Genomic DNA, 18,301 nt, shown 5'->3' on the forward strand with positions numbered 1-18,301 from the left:
CGGAATGGAACGACTTTGGCTGGTACCACGGCGAGGCAGCAACGGTCTGGTCCCTGGGCATCCTGCTGCACCAGATGGTCTGCGGGGAGCACCCTTTCAGAAGGCGCCAGAACCTCAGCTGGGGCCAGCTCCCGCTGCCACAAAGGCTCTCTCAAGGTGGATCCTCTTCTCTGGGCACGGGGGGAATCCCAGTGCTGGGAGCCAGCAGCGGGCTCGTGGGCATCCTGCACTGGCAGCTGCTGAGGAGGTGGCACATGTCCTGCTCTCCTCCAAAACAGGGAATGGATGGGAAAGTTTAGGCCCAGCTCTGAGCACATCCAGCATGGCCTGGGCACGGGAATAGTGGGGTAAAGCAGAAAGGAGCCTTCTCTGGCCGACCGGCAGTTTCTGCTTTCTCTCCCCAGAGTGCAAAGACCTGATCAGGTGGTGTTTATCTGTGAATTCCTTGGACAGACCCACACTGGAAGACCTGTTCTGTGATCCTTGGATGCAGGATATTCCTCCGCCATAGAAGAAGGGAGAGAGCCACAGGCACACTTTGATCCAGAGCCCTGGTAAGTTCCTGCTCCACACATGCGTTGGCAATGAGAACAAAAGGAACCCAGAGCTTTTTGTGCTGCCTGTGTCACTGCACTGGAGTCATGGGATGGGAACACGCAGCCCTTATGCTGGAGCTGAGCTGCTCTGCCCAGCACTGGTGGCTGCCTTCCCAGCTGGTTTTGCTTGTCCTGGTTCCCTGACAGCTGGGGCCCTGGGCAGAGCCCTGAGAGCCTGGTCTGCCCCCAGGGAAGGAGAAGGAGCCCCTGGAGAAGCTGTACCAGGTGGGGATGCTGCTGCTGCTACTGCTGCTGCTGCTGGAGACAGCGAGGGTGACATCAAGGATGACAAGCTCTTCCTCAGCCAGGCCACGGGAGGCTGAAGGTGATGCACTTTGATTATGGCACCTTCTTCAAAGCCAAACTTCACAGGGAATTTGCAGATGAGTCCCACCCAGGGAAATTCTGCCAGATTTGGGCATTGCCCAGCGTGGCGGGGAACCAAAGGCGTCCCCTTTGCTGGGGCAGATGCAACTCATTCTTCAGTTGCTGGCCAGCTGCTTTTGGCAGGGCTGGGAGGATGGGCTGTGGTGGGTACGAAATGGGATTGGGCTCCTGGCTCTGCCAACAGCCCCCAGCACCCACCGTGCCCCGGGCTGGGGCAGCCAGCCCGATACAAACAAACCCCCATGGTGGGAGCAGAGGTGGGGCTCCAGAACCTGTGCACAGCTGCTTTGCTGTGCAGGCAAGGAAGGGCTTGGGCTACTCCACTGCCCTTGTTTGCTTTGGGGTCACCGTGATTTTGGGGGACAGTGCAGGGGGGAAGAGAGAAAGTGTGGGCTTCCCTCACCCATGACTGGGTGGGTGTTGGGCCTTCCTCAAGTCCCTCACAGAGATAAGAGTTTTTACTCTTTTTCTTGTTTTCCCTTTTTATCTCTAATCTCTTTTCAAGAATGTGTTGTTTGTTTTTCCAGAGGAAGCGTTCCAGATGGTCCAGTGTGGATGGGGAGGTGCTTGGGAGCAGCTTTGGCACGGATGGGCTGTGCCCTTGGAGAAGGCTGAGGCCATAGTTTGGGAGCAGCTTTTCTTGCAGCCGTGGCTGGCGTGAGGTGGGTCCCTGTGTGCTTGGCAGGGTGGGATCAGAGCTTTTGGGAGCTGGCAGCGAGCACAGGAGCATCCTGCTCTGGGCAGCTGCTGAGGGCTGGATGTGCCGTGGCTGGCTGCAGGCTGGGCACATGTGCTGCCCTCCTGCTCTGCTGCCAAAGGCAGCAGGGATGGGCAGCTCTGGGCACAGCTCTGGGCACAGCCAGCATGGCCTGGGCACCGCAGGCCTTGGCACAAGGGCACAGGAGCCCTCAGCTGACGGGCACTTTCTGCTTTCTCTCCTTGCAGCTGGGCTTGGCAGGCTGCTCAGGGTGCCGAGCCCGGCAGCTCCTGGCCCTGCAGGGCTGAGGCTTTTCCCCGTTGCTGGGCACAGACTGATGGAGCAGAAATGCTGAACACGGGCACACAGAGGGACCAGCAGCAGCTGCCTTTGGCCACCTTGATAGTGGAACCCTGGAAAAAGTTAAAGATAGAATCTAAAATGTTCGGTTTTGAGCTTTCCCAGATCAACTGCACCTGCGTAAGCAGTATGATAAATTATATAATTGTTAGATGTGATGATTGTTTAGTAATTAAATGTAATTATTATATAACCATAAGAAGAATAGTGAGAAACTATGTTGGAAATTCAGAGAGGGGCTAAATTTATGTATACAATAGAACAATATAAGTTTAAAAATTAACATGAAAGTTATGTAACGATAGAGTATAAAACATGATCATTTCGGATGTATGGTCGGAGTCAGATTTGGGTTGAATATACCCCGACTCCCAGAGCTCTTAATAAAAAGCACCGCATATAATCCCCCGTGATTATGTGTTTTTGAATGCTAACAACCTGAGGCTCCGAGGCCCAAACTCTGAGCAGCCACGGCTGGAAGAGACTGGTAGGATCTGATCCCTGACTCTGGGCCAGGGCTGCACAAATGACCCCACAGCAGCAGCAGTAGTACATGGAGCTGACTTTGAGCACAGCCCCTGCCCCTCTTCCCTCCCGTGTGCAGCGGTGTCACAGCAGCCTGAAGCACCTGGGAGCCCCCAGTGCCAGCAAGGACTGGAGATGGCAGCCCTGGGCTCCTGGAGGCTGTGCAAGGAACGGAGCTGGGCACTCCCTGTCCATGGGGACCTTCCAGATGGAAAAGGCTGCAGTGCCCAGGCAGCTGCAAGGGCACAGAAAGGAGGCTCTGGAGCACTGGATCTGTGCCAGTGCCACAGTCCTGGGCAGCAGCCAGCGAGCCCTGGGGGAACAGAGGGCACAGCAAGAGGGACAGAAGCAGGCAAGGGCAGAGACTGGAGAGAGCCAGGCCTGGGAGCAGGAGCAGCTGCTCCATTGCACTCTTGGAGAAAGCTCTTGGCTGGTTCAAAGTGCTGAAATGCGTGAAGGGCAGAGAGGAGGCCCCACCAAACAATGCTCCTGTTTGCACAGCCTCCCCTCTCCGTGTCCCAGAAGGAATTGCATGGACTGTGTTCTTCTCTCCGAGTCATCTCGTTCAGCATGAGCAGCTCAGCACCAGGAGCTGAAGGAGCTGAAGCCTCAGGCCACAAGAGCTGGGCAAGAGGGAACTTTTGGAGCAAAGGAATGCTGCTAAAATAGCCCCAGCTGAATGCAGTGGATATAATCATGGAATCACAGAATCCTTTCTGTTGGAAAAGCCCTCTGAGCTCACCCAGTGCAGCCGCTCACCCAGCAATGCCAAGCCCAGCACTAAACCACGTCCCTGCAGCGCCAAGGCCTGGACACCAGCCCTGAGTGAGGCCTGGACAGCAGGCCCTGAGCCAAAGGTGGCCTCTGGATAAACCTTCCAAGCAAAGGTTCTCTTTGTATCTGCTCCGTGATGAAATATGCGTGGTCATTAGCCCTGTGATAGATGTAGCCACTCATTAGTGAAACATATATTGACCTTTGTGTATTTAGAAGCCAGACAAGGCCATGAAATCTGACATCTGGCCTTGTTTGGGGCTGTACGGTCAAAATCAGCTCCCTTGGTTCCTCCTTGAGCCCTAGCCAGGCTTTGGGAGGGACCCAAAAGGAGGATGAAAGCAGATGTTGCCACACTAGCAGTGCTGTCAGTTTGTTCATTCAGCACTGTCAGAGCTGGGCCCTCTCCCAGCGGGGTTGGAGCCTCACATGGGGCTGGAGGCACCTGCAGGAATTCCCAGTGCCCAGGAGTGGCTCTGCAGCCTTGGCTGTGACAGCTTCCCCAGCTGCTGTGTGGGTCTGGGGGATGGTAAAGGCTGAGGGTAAATGCTGCTGGATCTTTCTTAATCACTGCTGCAATCTTTGGTGTGGATGGTTGGGTGCATTGCTGAGCTGCTCCTTTTTTGATTCTTTGCTGCTCTGAACTGCAGGAAATGACACTGATTCCTTCAGCTGGAGTTTGTGTCTTTGGTGCTGACCCGTCCCACTGGCAAAACAAAACTGGCACAGTCTGGCCAGATGCCAACAAAGTGTCACTTGTTCAATGTAAATGTGAGGAATCAGTCTCATCAGAAATTCCCAGGTGGGAAGCCCTTCCCTGGAGTTCCCTGGCTGTGGAGTGGGCTGAGGTAAGAGCCCCGTGGGAGCAGTGGGGCAGTCGGGTAAAAGAAGCTGCACCCCTGGATGTCTTCAAATGCATCCAAAAATTGCACATGGAAAAGGAAAAGACCTTGTGGGTTTGGGCAGACAAGGATGAATTTGTTGAGAGTCCATAGGAAACAGCACCTTCAGAAGGAACAATGATTGTTGGAATGCTCCCATATGGAGCAACAGAAGAAGGTTTTAATCTTAAGCTCAGATGCATTTGTGCAAGTGAAATATCAATAAAATAAATAACTATATACATATTTATAGGGTAACAAGACATATATATATATATATATATATGTTTGTATCTATCTGTCTGTATGTATAGCAATATGTGTATCTATATATAAAATAATAATAATGTGAAATAGTGCTGACAATGCTAATTTGGTAGCTTTGGCTGCTCAGGGATGTAACACTAAATACCCTACTGAACAGGATTGGCCAGGACCCTAATGTCAGTGGTCAAGTTTGTGAAGGCTGCTGTGACACTGAGCGACTTGCACAGGAATTCCATCCAGGAGCCTGGGTGCCCCTCAGGGACTGGGACCCGGCCCCTTCCAGCCAGAGGGGAAAGGGTCCCCCCAAGCCTTGTTAGCCACAGAGAACATGGTAAAGCTGAACAACAAAGGGCCTCGGGGCATTATTCTGGAATTAAAAAGGTGCCAGCTCCATGGACAACAAAATTATTGTTCCTAACTCCTATGAGATTGAGAAAAAAGAATGAAGAACAGTGTCACTGAAGTACTACTGATGTCTGTAAGATATACCTTGATAGTCAGCCAGAATCTTTGTCTGCCACAAACACCTCTGGTGTTTCACCAAGGGGTTAGTCATCAAAATGTAATGATGGGTTATGATGGATTGCTGAGCTTTTGTAATTTTTTGCTAATTTTCGTAGGAAGGAGACCAGGACACCAGATGGTTCATCACAGGTCCAATTTATTAAAGAAAACATCAAACACTTATACAGGAAATAATAAGCTCATGAATATTCTGTAAGCCAAGCAATCTATTGGTTAAACTATACCATTAACTCATCCACATTCTTTTGGGCCTACGTTCTCTACTTCTCACACCTCGCTGTCCATTTCTTTATCATACTCTGCTAGGCCCAAGGACACATTATCTTTGCAGCTGCAAGATTTGGAATTAACTACGGTCTTGTACTTTTCTGTTCTTTAGCCTGCTACTTTCTCAACAGACACCCTGCCTGCAAAATGGCCTCTGCCCTAGTTAGGACATCTTTACCAAATCAATTCGGCTGTGTCCTCTGTCCTCAAGCCACTCTTTGACAAAACTCTCCACAGCTAATGATGATGTACTTTGTTGAGCTTATCCTTTTGTAATTCTTTGCAGCTGTGCATGATATAAATGACACAATTCCTTAAGTTGGTGTCTTTGGTAGTGACCCTGCCCAGTGGTGAAACAGGGCCCCCTCTTGCCTAAGTGCTCCCTGGGAAGGCAAAAGCCATCACTCCAAAATTCCCCCCTTCCTCCCTGTTCCCCCCTTCACACCCTGAGCATGATGTGCTCTGGTCTGGGGTATGCCCGGGTCAGTTGGGGTCCCCTGTCCTGGCTGTGTCCCTGCCCAGCTCCCCCGCAGCCCCAGCCCCTCCCCAGCGTGGCTGGACGAGGGGCAGGACAGGCCTTGGCTGTGCTGCAGCTCAGCAAGAACAAAACCATCTCTGCGTGCTCAGCCCTGTGCTCAGCACCCGGCCCAGCAGTGTCTCAGTGCCAGGGCTGTGCCCTCAGTCCCTGCCAGGGGTTTCCATGGCAACTGCCAGGCCAGGTGACCCAGGTGTCCCCCCCAGTGCCAGTTGCCATGGAAACAGTGCCCAGCCCTGCCCCTTTCTGTCTGGCTGACCTGGCCTTTGGCCCTGGCAGTGCCGGTGGCTGCTGGTTCCTGGTGCCTGAATGGCCAGCACGGCACAGGGCAGGTGGCCATGGCACAGCCCCCAGCAAGGGATCCCCTCTGGCTCTGGGCACTGACACCAGCCCTGAGCAAGGGGCCAGGGCAGCTTTCCATGGCCACCAACCATCACAACGGCTCCGGGCATTGGTTGCCATGGCACCAAACCAAGGAACGGGTCCCCGTGGCCGTTGTCATGGCACCTGGATGCACCAAGGAGTGTCACTGCAGATGTACCTGGAACAGCCCTGGCACTGCTTTGTCCTGAGGGTTGCCATGGCAGCTGAGGGCAGCAACAGCTGGGGCTCTGCAAGGGCCCTGGGGGAGATGGGAAGGAGCAGCAGAGCAGGGGCTGATCCATCCCCAGTGCCCAGAGCCGCATCGTCATGGAGCTGCCAACAACATCCCCCCTCTGCAGCCCTGGCCTCTCCCCCAGCTCACACAGGTGCCCCAGCCTTGCAGGCACAGACACAGCAGCACTGGCTCAGGAGCCCCTGTTTGCATTGCACACAACAGGCGGGATCACCCCCATGCTGTTGGTGTGGGGACATGAACCTGAGGGAGCACAAATGCCATCAGCCTCTGGGGCCAGCAAGGGCTGGGGGACACCAGGGAAACCACTCAGCTTTGTCCTGGCCTCTGCAGTCAGCCAGAAAGTTTGTTCCCATCAGCTGGGAGTTTCCTGCCCCACTGCAGACACTGTTGCTCAGAGCCAGGGCTGCCTGGCAGCCACCCCCAAACTGCCATGAGCATTTCCTCTGCTTCAGCTTTACTTTCTTTACTTAATTTTCTAATATTACCAGTAAAGGCTGTTCAGTTCTTTTGAGCTCTTGAGTATCTCTTGTCAGGATTTCTCCAGTGTGTCCCCCTCAGAGTACACAAACAATTGTAATCCCTTTTAAATGTCTCCTTGAGAGAGTTTTTTAGGGACGAGAGTCAGGGCTTGTCTGTCCTGCTTGGCCCAGCCCAGGCAGGGCTTTCCCAACCACATTCCACACTCCATTTCCCAGTTGCAGCTGCTTGTGCCTCTGAGTTGTGCTGCCCCAGCCCCAGGGACGCTCCCCTTGTCTGCCCATTCCCCCACGGTCTCTGAGCAGGGATGGCCTCAGTGGGGGCTGCTGACATCCTCAGCACCTTGGAGGCTGCTGCTGAATTTTCCTGCTGCAGAGGCTTGTTCAGCCTTCAGCTCTTCAGTGCAGGAATTCAGTGTCCCAGGGCCCATTAACATTCAGAACACCTTAACAAATCAAGCCTCTGGGAATAATTTGATTTAATTTTCAAATCATTTGTCATTAATTAGACAGATTTCTGAAGTTTATTCAAACTGAATATATTCTATTTTAAAAGACAGTGAGAAAACATTTTATGGGGTTTTTTTTTTCTGTTCATAAATTGATATGTGCAATCTCCAGCTGACACTGAATCCAAGTACCTCCTCATGCAGTTTGAATAGACATGAAAATCAAGACCCTTCATGGATTACAATCAATCAGACTCTGTCCCTACCCCCCACCCCACCATTTCCCCCATCCAAGCCCTGGCACTCAGAGCAGCCTTGTGCAAATCTGAGCTCCCTCCAGCCCAGGCTGCACCTGCAGCTTTCAGCTCCTTGGCTCCAACGCCCACCTGCTTTCTTTGGAGAAGGAGCTGCCTGAGACACAGAGGGATGTTCATTTCTTGTTAGCCAACAAAGCCAAGGCAGGGCACAGCTCCATCAAATACAGAAGTCATTCTTCTCCCTGGCTCTGGCCTGCCCCTGATCCCCACAGCCGTTCCTGTTTCCTTCATCCCTCCAGTGCCAGGGACTTTCTGGGACAAGGGATCACTGCTCTGGCTGTGGAGGGAGGTCCAAGTGCAGCCACTGGAGTGGGAACCACAACTCATCACGTTTGTGTCCTTTGAAGGACCAGAACTGGTGAGACTCAGAGGCACAGAAAGTTTCTCTTCATGGCATACATAAAATATGTGAAAATGATGAAATTTAATAAACATCAAAGCACTTAGCTCCTTGTGACATCCCAGCAACATCTGACATGTCCACCATCCCCAAGTTATTTTAATACAGGAAGGTTTTTAAGCAAAGACTAAACAAGAGGTAATATAAAAGGAAAAGATACAACTGTGATGATGACTAATGTTATAAATGATCAAATTGATAGCCAAATGAAAAAAAAATTAACAACTATTTATTGGGTCAATTACAAAAAAATAGAATTTTGAGCAACCACCACAGCCAAGGCAGTCTCTGTCCCGGGAACAGGTGCTGGGTGAAACCAGAGGTACAACCGACAGAGTGACAGTTTCCCCTCAAAGGTTCACCCCAAATGTCTCCAGGGTCCAGCTTACATACAGTTTATTCTGCCTGAAGCATAGATTACCACATCTTTCTATTCACTTCTTTGAATGCAAATCCATTTCTACACATAGACAAAGATGGGTCCCAGTTGCAGACAGAAGTCTGGGCACACAGGAGAAGTTTGTTTTCATATGTATCAAGTTGGTATCGATTCCTGAGTACCGCAATGAAATCATGTCCCAGGTGCATGTCTCCTGCGCTCCTCCAGACATTCCATTCTGGGAAGGTCCAGATGGTATCTCCCTCATGTGGGAACTGGAGGAAATCCCACATAATAGCTGGGGACTATTCCATTCATACAATAACAGACCTAATATCATCTTAACTGTCCAGGAATCGGCTATAATGTGAATAGGACTCTGCTCCGGCCAGGGTGGCTTTGCAAGCATGGGTTTAGACTCTACTTAATATTTTATGCATACTTATACAGCATGAATTAACTGTATTACATATCACAACTAAGAAGTATTTTAAACTTCTGAAAGATTTGCAAACTCCATGAAGCTCAAAGCATGATGCAATTTGAGGGTGGTGCATTGGAATGACCAGAGAACGGCTGCAGTAGGAAATCTGGGAGCCAGAGCAATTACATATATCCAGCTGCTCTAAATGTAGAGATGTCCTTAGACATTGGCCATTTAAACAGGACATGTGGAAGCACCTAAAGGAAGGGTGTCATTAAATATTAGACTGAATGTTGGTGGCAAAGAGAGAGGGGAAAACCAGTATTTCTACTCATGCCATCAGAAAAGGAATCCAGTACATCTAGAAAATTCATGTTCCTGGTGAGAAAATGTGGGCCATTACTTAAAAATGCTCAAATGACCCAGATAATAAATATTTACTTATATATTATGAAAATAACAGCAATTAAAACCTGTGCCCCTTTCCAGGCAGACATCAGTTATGTGCCCATTAACAGCCAGTGCCCTTTGTGCCCTGAGGTGCCCAGCTGGGATTGGATCACTCAGAGAGCACTTGAGGAAGAACAGAGCACCTTGCAAGCTGCAGGTCCCTGACAGCCCTGCAGGGCTCCTGTCCCATCAACATCTGCTCTGCTCCAGCCTGAAACTGGGCCCAGAATGGTGCCGGGATCATCAGAGAGCTGAGGTGTGTGCTGGAATTCAATGCCGTCCCCATCCCACAGTGGCCCTACATTTCCCTGCTGCAGCCTTAGTCTCTAGCACAGCCATCTCGTTGCTGTCAGCCCCGGCAGCAGCTGCGTGGCCCCTTTGTGGCCCTGTGCTGGCCCAGCCATGGTGGCCCAGCCCCTGTGCTGGCCCAGCCCAGGCCAGGAGCATTGCGGCTGGGAACGGCCCCTGTGCCGTGGTGCCCACAGCAGCCTTGGGGCTCTGTGCCCCATGGCCTCCCTGCTGGGCAGCCTCTGCCAGCTCCTGCAGAGCCCGTGGCACCTGTGGGGCTGCACAGACAGTCCTGTCCCAGGCTCTGCCGGCCTCTGGGCCAGCAGAGAGGCAGCCAGGGCTAGCCATGGCCGGGAAAAGGCCCTGAGCCCAACAGGAGGATGGAGCTGGGCCACAGCCAAACTCAGCCCAGGCCAAAGCTGGGCTCAGCAGCCAGGGCTGCCAAGGGCTGGGCACAGAGACTGGCACTGACAAATGTCCTGGGCCCCCTCCCTGCTCTGTCCGTGCCACCAAGGGCACAGAGCAGCCTCCTCTCTGGCCCACTTGCCTGTTTGCAATGCCTTGCACAGGTGCTGGCCCTGCCCCGCAAGGCCTGGCCTGAGTCCTGCCCCTGCACGCTCAGCCAGGCTGAGATGGACACTGATGGTTTCTGGGCCAGGCTCTCTGAGCCCAGCCCAGCTCCCTGCAAGCTCTGCCAGCTACCCTGAGCTCTGGGCAGCACCAAGGGCCTCTCCCCAGCCCAGCCCAGCCCAGCTAGCTCTGGCCCCACAGCTCTGCTCAGGCCAGGCTGCTCTGGGCACTGCCCCATGGCCTCAGCCCCTGGCAAGGGCACAGCAGCAGCTGCAGCTGCCACAGGACTCAGGCCCAGCCATGGGGGAAGGTGCTTGGCCAAGGCCAAAGGAGGCTCCCTGGCTGCCCTGCTCCCCTCGGGCTGAGGTGCTGAGAGCTCTGCAGCCTCTGCTGCCATCCCATCTTCCCAGGGCAGCACAAGAGCTCCGGCCTTGGGGCCCTCAAGTGCTGCTCCTGCTCCAGGCCCATGGCCCATCCCAGAGCTTGGGCAGCCACAAAGCTGGGCTCATTTCTGTTCATTGCTGCTCTGATGGGGATGGATCCTCAGCCACTTGGAGGTTGTTGATGAATTTTATTACTCCAGAGGCCTCTTCTTTCTTGAGCTCTTCAGTTCAGGAATTCAGTGAAAAAGGCTCATAAACATTTGTTCAAAACACTTGAACAAGACCAGTCCTTGGGAATCATTCCAACTTTTAATTCTTATGTGCTTCATTAGACAGATATCAGAAGTGTATTCAAAGTGAATATACTATATTGAAAACAATGAAGACAGTATTGTTTGTTCCAGTTAGGTTTTCTTCTCTTCATTATATATGGACATCTGCAATATCCAATTTATATTGACCCCAGCACTTTCTAATGCAGTCTGATTAGATATTAAAAATCAACACCTTTCTTGGCTGACAATCAATCAGACTTTGTCCCTACCTCCTCCCCACCATTTCCCTCATCCAACCCTGGCACTCAGAGTAGCTCAGGAATGGAGTCACATCCAGGGGTGTCCCCAGGGCTCAGGACTGGGGCCTGGTCAGTTCAATCTCTTTATTTCTGAGCTGGATGAGGCCATCGAGGGCACCTTCAGTTAGTTCCAAGCTGAGCTCAAGCAGGGTAGGAGTGTGGCTGTGCTGGAGGGCAGAAAGCTCTGCAGAGGGACCTGGACAGGCTGGAGCCATGGGCCCAGGACAATGGGATGAGGTTCACCAAGGCCAAGGGCCACGTCCTGCCCTGGGGTCACAACCACGCCAAATCCCTGGCCCTACCCTGACCCTGATCCCCACGGCCTGTCCTCTTTCCTTCATCCCTGCATTGCCAGGGACTTTCTGGGACAAAGGAGTTCTGCTCTAGGTTTGGAGGGAGGTCCAAGTGCCACCACTGGAGGGAACCACAACTCATCAGGTTTGTGTCCTTTGGGGGTCAGGAACCGGTGAGACTCAGAGGCACAGAAAGTTTCTCTTCATGGCCAACAGACCACAGTTGAACAGGACACAATTTAATAACAATCATGCTCTTCCCTGACCTATGTACAACGTCCCAGCTGCCTCTGATGAGTGCACCATCCACTTGTGATTTCCATACTAAAATTAATTTAGACATTCATGGTTCTGTGATAGATATAAACACAATTAAGTTCTTGTATCAGGATGCTCATCCTGGAGTGGGTGCAAAACAGCTCAAAAAATTCCTGATTTGCAAAGTTGTCAGTGGGGAAGGGAGGTCAAGCTGCTTTTGGTGTTGAGGAAATGCTGAAACCAGCCTGACTCATTTCATCTCCTCCTGTCCTGGCTGATCTCCCTTCTTTCCTCTTCCACCCATTGGCTTTTGTCTCCACCAGGCCCCCCGGTGAAGAGCCTGGCTCTGTGTTCTCCATCCCCTCCTCGCTGGCACTGCCAGGCTGGGATGAGGAGCCCCTCAGCCTTCCCTGCTCTGGGCTGGACAGGCCCAGCTCCCTCAGCCTCTGCTCACAACCCAAGGGCTCCAGCCCCACCTTGGAGGCCCTTCCCAGACCCTGTCCCAGCTGCCAGACATCTTTCCTGCCCTGGGGAACCCAACCCAGGCCACAGTGACCTGGATAATCCCCGTCCTTGATGTCCTGGTCACACAGCCCTGGCCCCTTGTCCCCATGTCAGGCTCTGGGGTGGATCCTGTGGAACATCCTTTGGTGGAGGCTGTGGCTCCAGGTGGGCCAGGGGGATCCTGGGGGACAGGGACCCTGCTGGGCATGGGCAGGGTTGGACTTGTTGGGAGAAACTGTGAGGGGGAGCTGGGGCAGAGTGACCAACACAGTGACCTGACACAGCCCTGCTGGGATGTCACACAGCCCTCTGTGATGTCACAGCCTGCTCTGGGATGTCACACCTCTGTCCTGTGATGTCACAGTTGGCTCTGTGACGTCACAGAGTCAGTCTATCATGTCATAGCTGCTCAATGACCTCACTTGGCCCACTCTGTGATGTCATAGCCCACTCTGTGACGTCATGTTATCAGATGATCAATTTTCTCCACCAGCTCAGCTCACACCTGGAGCTTGTTCTCCAAAACCCCAGGCCTATGGAAAGCACACAATGCCCATTGTGTGAGGAGGGAACTGGAAGTTCACCAGCCTCAGTGTCCTGCCAGCTCAGCCAGGCCCTCTGTAACATTTGGGTCCACGACCACCAGGGACCACCAGAGAGACCCCCAGGGCAGAAGAACCCATGGGTAATGGTGAGGGAAAATATGTTAATGATTTTGGGAAAATTATTATCATGAGTGTGTTTAGTCCAGGACAATCAATGAATATGTGTGGAAAATACAGAATATGAACAGAAACTTTCCTGTACTCAGCATGTAGGGCTTTGGGAGGAGCTTTCCCCCGTGCATCCAGCTGAATAAAGAATGCTGCTTCTTCATGCTACATTGAGGTTAATGAGTTTTCTGTTTTACCAAATTTTTGGTAACACTCCCACTGCCAAGGAAAGCTCTGTCTCCTGCTGTTAACAAACAGAGGAGGGCTGGTGGCAGATGTGGGGCTCGGAGGCTGCCTGGGGCACAGTGACCATGAAATAATCAAGTGGTCAATGTTCTGTGGAAGAAGCAGAGGCAGCAACAAAACTTCTGCACTGGAATTAGGAAGGGCAGACTTTGGCCTGTTTTGGATGCAGATGCGGGGACTACCAATTCAGGTACTGATTGTTTTAAAGAGAAAGAGCCCTTAAAATCAAAGGGGTTGAGGAAGGACCAACACATTTCAAGAAATAATTTTAAAGGGGAAGGAGCAGCCTCTAGCAGGGAGCCAAAATACGATCTAGTGAGGAAAATTACTGGCCTGGCTGCCCATGGAGCTTTTGTGGGAACTTGGGGGAAAAAAGGACTGGCAATGCAGGAAGTATTTAAGGATGTCCTTAGATTATCTGAAAGAAAATTAGAGAGGTGAAAGCTCAATGAGAACTTAAACTGGCCCATTCTTAAAAAAAAAAAAAAAGTTTGTGCAAAAAAATATAAAGCAAAAGGATGGAAAAGGAGAACCTCTACTCTTTATTGATTGCAGTGGGGAATATAGTAACTAAAGATAAGGAAAAGGCAGAGCTACTTAGCAGCTTGTTTGTCTCAGTTTACAATATTAGGACAGTCTGTCCCCAGGAAAAGTGTTCTCCTGAGCTGGTAGATGGACACAGGGAGCAAAACATACCCCTGGAATCCAGAAGGAAGCAGCTGGTGACCTGCTGAGCCACTCAGATGGTCACAGGTGTCTCTAGGACCAGATGGGATCCATCCTAGGGGGATGAGGGAGCTGGTGGATGAGCTCCCCAAGCTGCTCTCCATCATTTACCATCAGTGGGGAGGTCCCAGAGGACTGGAGGTGCCAGTGTGAGCCCATCCCCAAGAAGGGCTGGAAGGAGGATCTGGGGAACTCCAGGCCTGTCAGCCTGATCTGGGTGCCTGGAAAGGTTATGGAACAGATCACCCTGAGTGCCATCACAGGGCACCCATTGGATGGCCCAGGGATCAGAGGCAGCCAGCGTGGATTTAATTGCCTGCATGAATTGGTCTGGAGGAGGGGATTGTGTCCAACATCAGCAAATTTGCAGATGACACAAAACTGGGTGTGAGTGTGGATCAGCTGGAGGGTAGGAGGGCTCTGCACAGGGACCTGGACAGGCTGGATCCAGGCCCCAAATCAAACAAGGTCAGATTTAGCAAGTCCCAGTGCCGGGTCCTGTACTTTGGCCACAACAATCCCTGCAGCACTACAGGCTGGGGACAGCAGCCAGGCAGAAAGGGACCTGCAGGGACTGATGGACAGCAGGCTGGACATGAGCCAGCAGTGTGCCCAGGTGGCCAAGAAGGCCAATGGCTCCTGGTCTGGATCAGGAATGGTGTGGCCAGCAGGAGCAGAGCTGATGTACTCAGCACTGATCTGCCCCACAGCTCTGAACTCAGACATTGCTGCAGATCCAGAATAGGAAACACAAGGGGATGACAGCATAAAACTTTGCTGGGAGATCCTTTAGATCCTTTAAAGACACCAAGAGCACAGCCCCTCATCGAGACAGTCTGTGGGCGCAGGGGAGGTGCAGAGAAACGAAATGAAAAATGGCACAAACAATGGTTTTAATTTGTGGACAATATTAAAAAGCTAAAACACAGGGGAAAAAAAGAACCAATCCAAAAGAACTATCAAAGACGATTTATATTACAAATTATTTATATTACTTGGCCTGTCCCTGCTGCAGCCCCGGCACTGCCACCCCCAGGACTGTGCCCGGCCCCGAAAGCACTCAGGCCCCACAGCAACACCAGGGCCACCAGGGCAGCGGGGCAGGGCCACGGCAGCAGCACTGGCAACACCAAGTGCTGCTGCTGCTGGGCACAGCTGCTGGGCCAGCACTGATCTGCCCGCAGCTCTGCACACAGACATTGCTGCTGCAGCTCCAGAGAAGGCAACAAAAGGGAATCTCTGCAGAAAACTTTGCTGGGAGATCCTTTCATTCCTTTAAAGCCACCAAGAGTGCAGCCCCTCATTGACATAGCCTGTGGCCTTAGGGAAGTTGGATAGAAACAAAATGACATAAACAATGCCTTTTCTTGTGAACAATATGAAAAAATTAAAACAAAGAAAAAGAACCTCCAAAAGGAAACCAGAAAGAAATATCAAAGATTACTTTTATTACAAGTGATTTGCAGAAATTGGCCAGCAGTTTAATGTTCCTGAATGCATCCAGTCATCAGTCTCCATGCTGCAGCCTTGAGCTCCTGGTTCCTCAGGCTGTAGATGAGGGGATTCAGGGCTGGAGGCACCACCGAGTACAGAACTGACAGGGTCAGATCCAGGGATGGGGAGCAGATGGAGGGGGGCTTCAGGTAGGCAAACATGACAGTGCTGAAAAACAAGGAGACCACAGCCAGGTGAGGGAGGCAGGTGGAAAAGGCTTTGTGCCGTCCCCGCTCAGAGGGGATCCTCAGCACAGCCCTGAAGATCTGCACATAGGAGAAAACAATGAACACAAAACAACCAAATACCAAACAGGCACTAACTGCAGTGGGCCCAAGTTCCCTGAGGTGGGATTTGGAGCAGGAGAGCTTAAGGATCTGGGGGAATTCACAGAAGAACTGGCCCAGGGCATTGCCATGGCACAGGGGCAGGGAAAATGTATTGGCTGTGTGCATGAGAGCATTGAGAAAGGCACTGGCCCAGGCAGCTGCTGCCATGTGGGCACAAGCTCTGCTGCCCAGGAGGGTCCCGTAATGCAGGGGTTTGCAGATGGACACGTAGCGGTCGTAGCACATGACGGTCAAGAGGGAATACTCCGTTGAGATGAAAAACAGAAAGAAAAATAGCTGAGCAGCACATCCTGTGTAGGCAATGTCTCTTGTGTCCCAGAGGGAATTGTGCATGGCTTTGGGGACATTGGTGCAGATGGAGCCCAGGTCAGTGAGGGCCAGGTTGAGCAGGAAGAAGAACATGGGCGTGTGCAGGTGGTGGCTGCAGGTTACGGCGCTGATGATGAGGCCATTGCCCAGGAGGGCAGCCAGGGAGATGCCCAGCAAGAGGCAGAAGTGCAGGAGCTGCAGCTGCCGCATGTCTGCCAATGCCAGCAGGAGGAAGTGCCTGATGGAGCTGCTGTTGGACATTTGCTGGAGCTGCACCTTGGAACCTGTTAATGGAAAAAGGACAGTGACAAGTCGGGAGAAGCTGCTTTGAGCCAAGCCTGGGCCATTCCCTGCAGACTGTCCCACTGGGACTCACCCAGCCTTGCTCCTGCTCTGGGAAAACCTTCACACAGGTTCCTGCCTGAGCTCCTGCTGTGCTGGCTGAGTGTGCCAGGAGCAGCCAGGGCTGTTTTTTGGGGGCTCTCGAGGAGCCATCCCTGCCCCACTGCTGTGGGTTTGTGGCCATGTGGCGGAGGGACAAGGCTGGGTATTCAGGATTTGTCAGGGGAATGACTCCTAATGGAGATAGGCTTGGTAGCATCTGCACTCCCAAGACGAAATAATGGCAGGAGTTTCTTTTAGAAATTGTTTTCCTACACACGCCACATTCCTGGGTCTCTGAGATCAGAAATCCCCAGCATTTCTGCTGCGCTCATAGGTTGCCACTGAGAGATGGAAGAGGCAAAGGATTCCCTGTGGCTCAGGGAAGGTGAGGGGCTGGATGGGCCTGTTCCCACCTGCATTTGGCTGCAATCAGAGCACAATAACACTCCTGGGTCTCCCTGGGATAAACCAGACCCTGCCCAGAGCAGAGGGATCCCTGAATGTCTCACCCTGGCACAAGGTCTCTGAGCAAGGTCTCAGCACCCCCTTGTGGCAAGGACACTCACGGCTCCCTTGGCAAACAGCAGCATTTCCTCAGCTCTGGCAGCTCTGCCCTTCCCCGTGGGACATTCAGGGAACTCCCAGAGGCTCTGGCACAGATTTGCATCCAGGAGGGCAGCTCAGACCTTGGAAGGGCACAGCAAGGAGATCCCTGGCTGTGCCCATGATGGGATCTCAGGGAGGGGGCTCAGCCCTTTCCCATGGACTGCTTTGCCCACAGCCCCACAGGTGCCAGGGAAGCTTGGACACACCATTCCCATGGACACCCCTGCCTGACAGGAATGCCAAGGGCAGTGCCTGACTCAGCTGCTGCAAATGCCAGAGTCTCCCTGAGGGCAGCAGAAAACAGTGACAATATCAGGGCAGGGCAGAACCAAGAGAAGATGTTGTGGTGCTGTGCCTGAGAGGGCAGAGCAGAGACAGCCGGGCACTCAGGACAGTGTTCCCGTGCCCAGCTGTGCCCGGCACCTCCCACACACCAACAGTGCCCTCATTCTGCCCCCAGCACTGCTCTCTTCAGCCCCCTCTCCTTCCCTGAGCATCTCCCTGGGCCTGGACATTGCCTCCTGAGAGGAGCCTTGTCCCTGCCCGTGCTCACAGAGCCCATCCCAGCCTGTGTGCCCTGGCCGGGGCCCTACAGAAACCTGCCTGTGTGCAGGGCCCTGGCTGGGGCAGGCTCTGTGTGCAGCTGGGCAAGGGCAGCTCAGGAGAGCCCTGCTGGGCCCTGCAGAGGTGACGCAGCTGCTGTCCAGGGCTGAGGAGTTGCTGAGGGCCCTTTGGGAGGCCGCCAGCAGAGAGACTGACCACCCAAAGTTACAGATCTGGAGTCCCTGTAAATGTTCAAACATTCCTTGAATGATCCAGTGTGTGCATTTCAACTCAATATGTTTTGGGATTCTGGGATTACAATTTCTGTTCTGCTTCTCTCATCCCTCTGTTGTCTATAATCAAGAGAGAAAAAAAATAAACAACCCTTGCAACAATGTTAGAACAGTTAAGTAAAAAAAAAGATATTTATTGGAAACTTCCAGGTGTCCCCGTGGGGATGTAGCACATCCTGGCCCCTGATTTCAGCAATTTATTAAGGTTGATTAATTAGGATATTTAACAGGAACATCCAATAGGAGTTTCAGTGTCCCCAGTTACACACCCCTGGCTCAATCCATTGGAGTCAGTCCAAGGGCTTCTTTGCCTTCACTTTTTGTTGTGACTGCTCACATTCTGGTTAACAAACAAAAAGTTCTTGTAGGTTCTCTTCCTGATAATAAGACTAAAGAGTATTTCAGGAATGTATTTAGACAGTCAGCTTATTGTTCTAAA

General features: G+C 52.3%; 1 protein-coding gene across 1 annotated transcript; it reads right to left on the bottom strand.

The window, feature by feature from the left end:
• Positions 1–15,364: 15,364 nt before the first annotated feature.
• LOC131559841 (olfactory receptor 14J1-like) lies at positions 15,365–16,297 on the bottom strand. Its single transcript, XM_058808350.1, has one exon. It carries the CDS (start codon positions 16,295–16,297, stop codon positions 15,365–15,367), a length of 933 nt encoding a protein of 310 aa, XP_058664333.1.
• Between the last annotated feature and the right edge of the window lie 2,004 nt (positions 16,298–18,301).

The sequence above is a fragment of the Ammospiza caudacuta genome, chromosome 7 (assembly GCF_027887145.1).
Source record: "Ammospiza caudacuta isolate bAmmCau1 chromosome 7, bAmmCau1.pri, whole genome shotgun sequence".
Classification (NCBI taxonomy): Eukaryota; Metazoa; Chordata; class Aves; order Passeriformes; family Passerellidae; genus Ammospiza; species Ammospiza caudacuta.

Bases quoted from the DNA above. Each gene is read 5' to 3' on its own strand.
- LOC131559841 (XM_058808350.1), bottom strand. From the start codon at position 16,297: ATGTCCAACAGCAGCTCCATCAGGCACTTCCTCCTGCTGGCATTGGCA.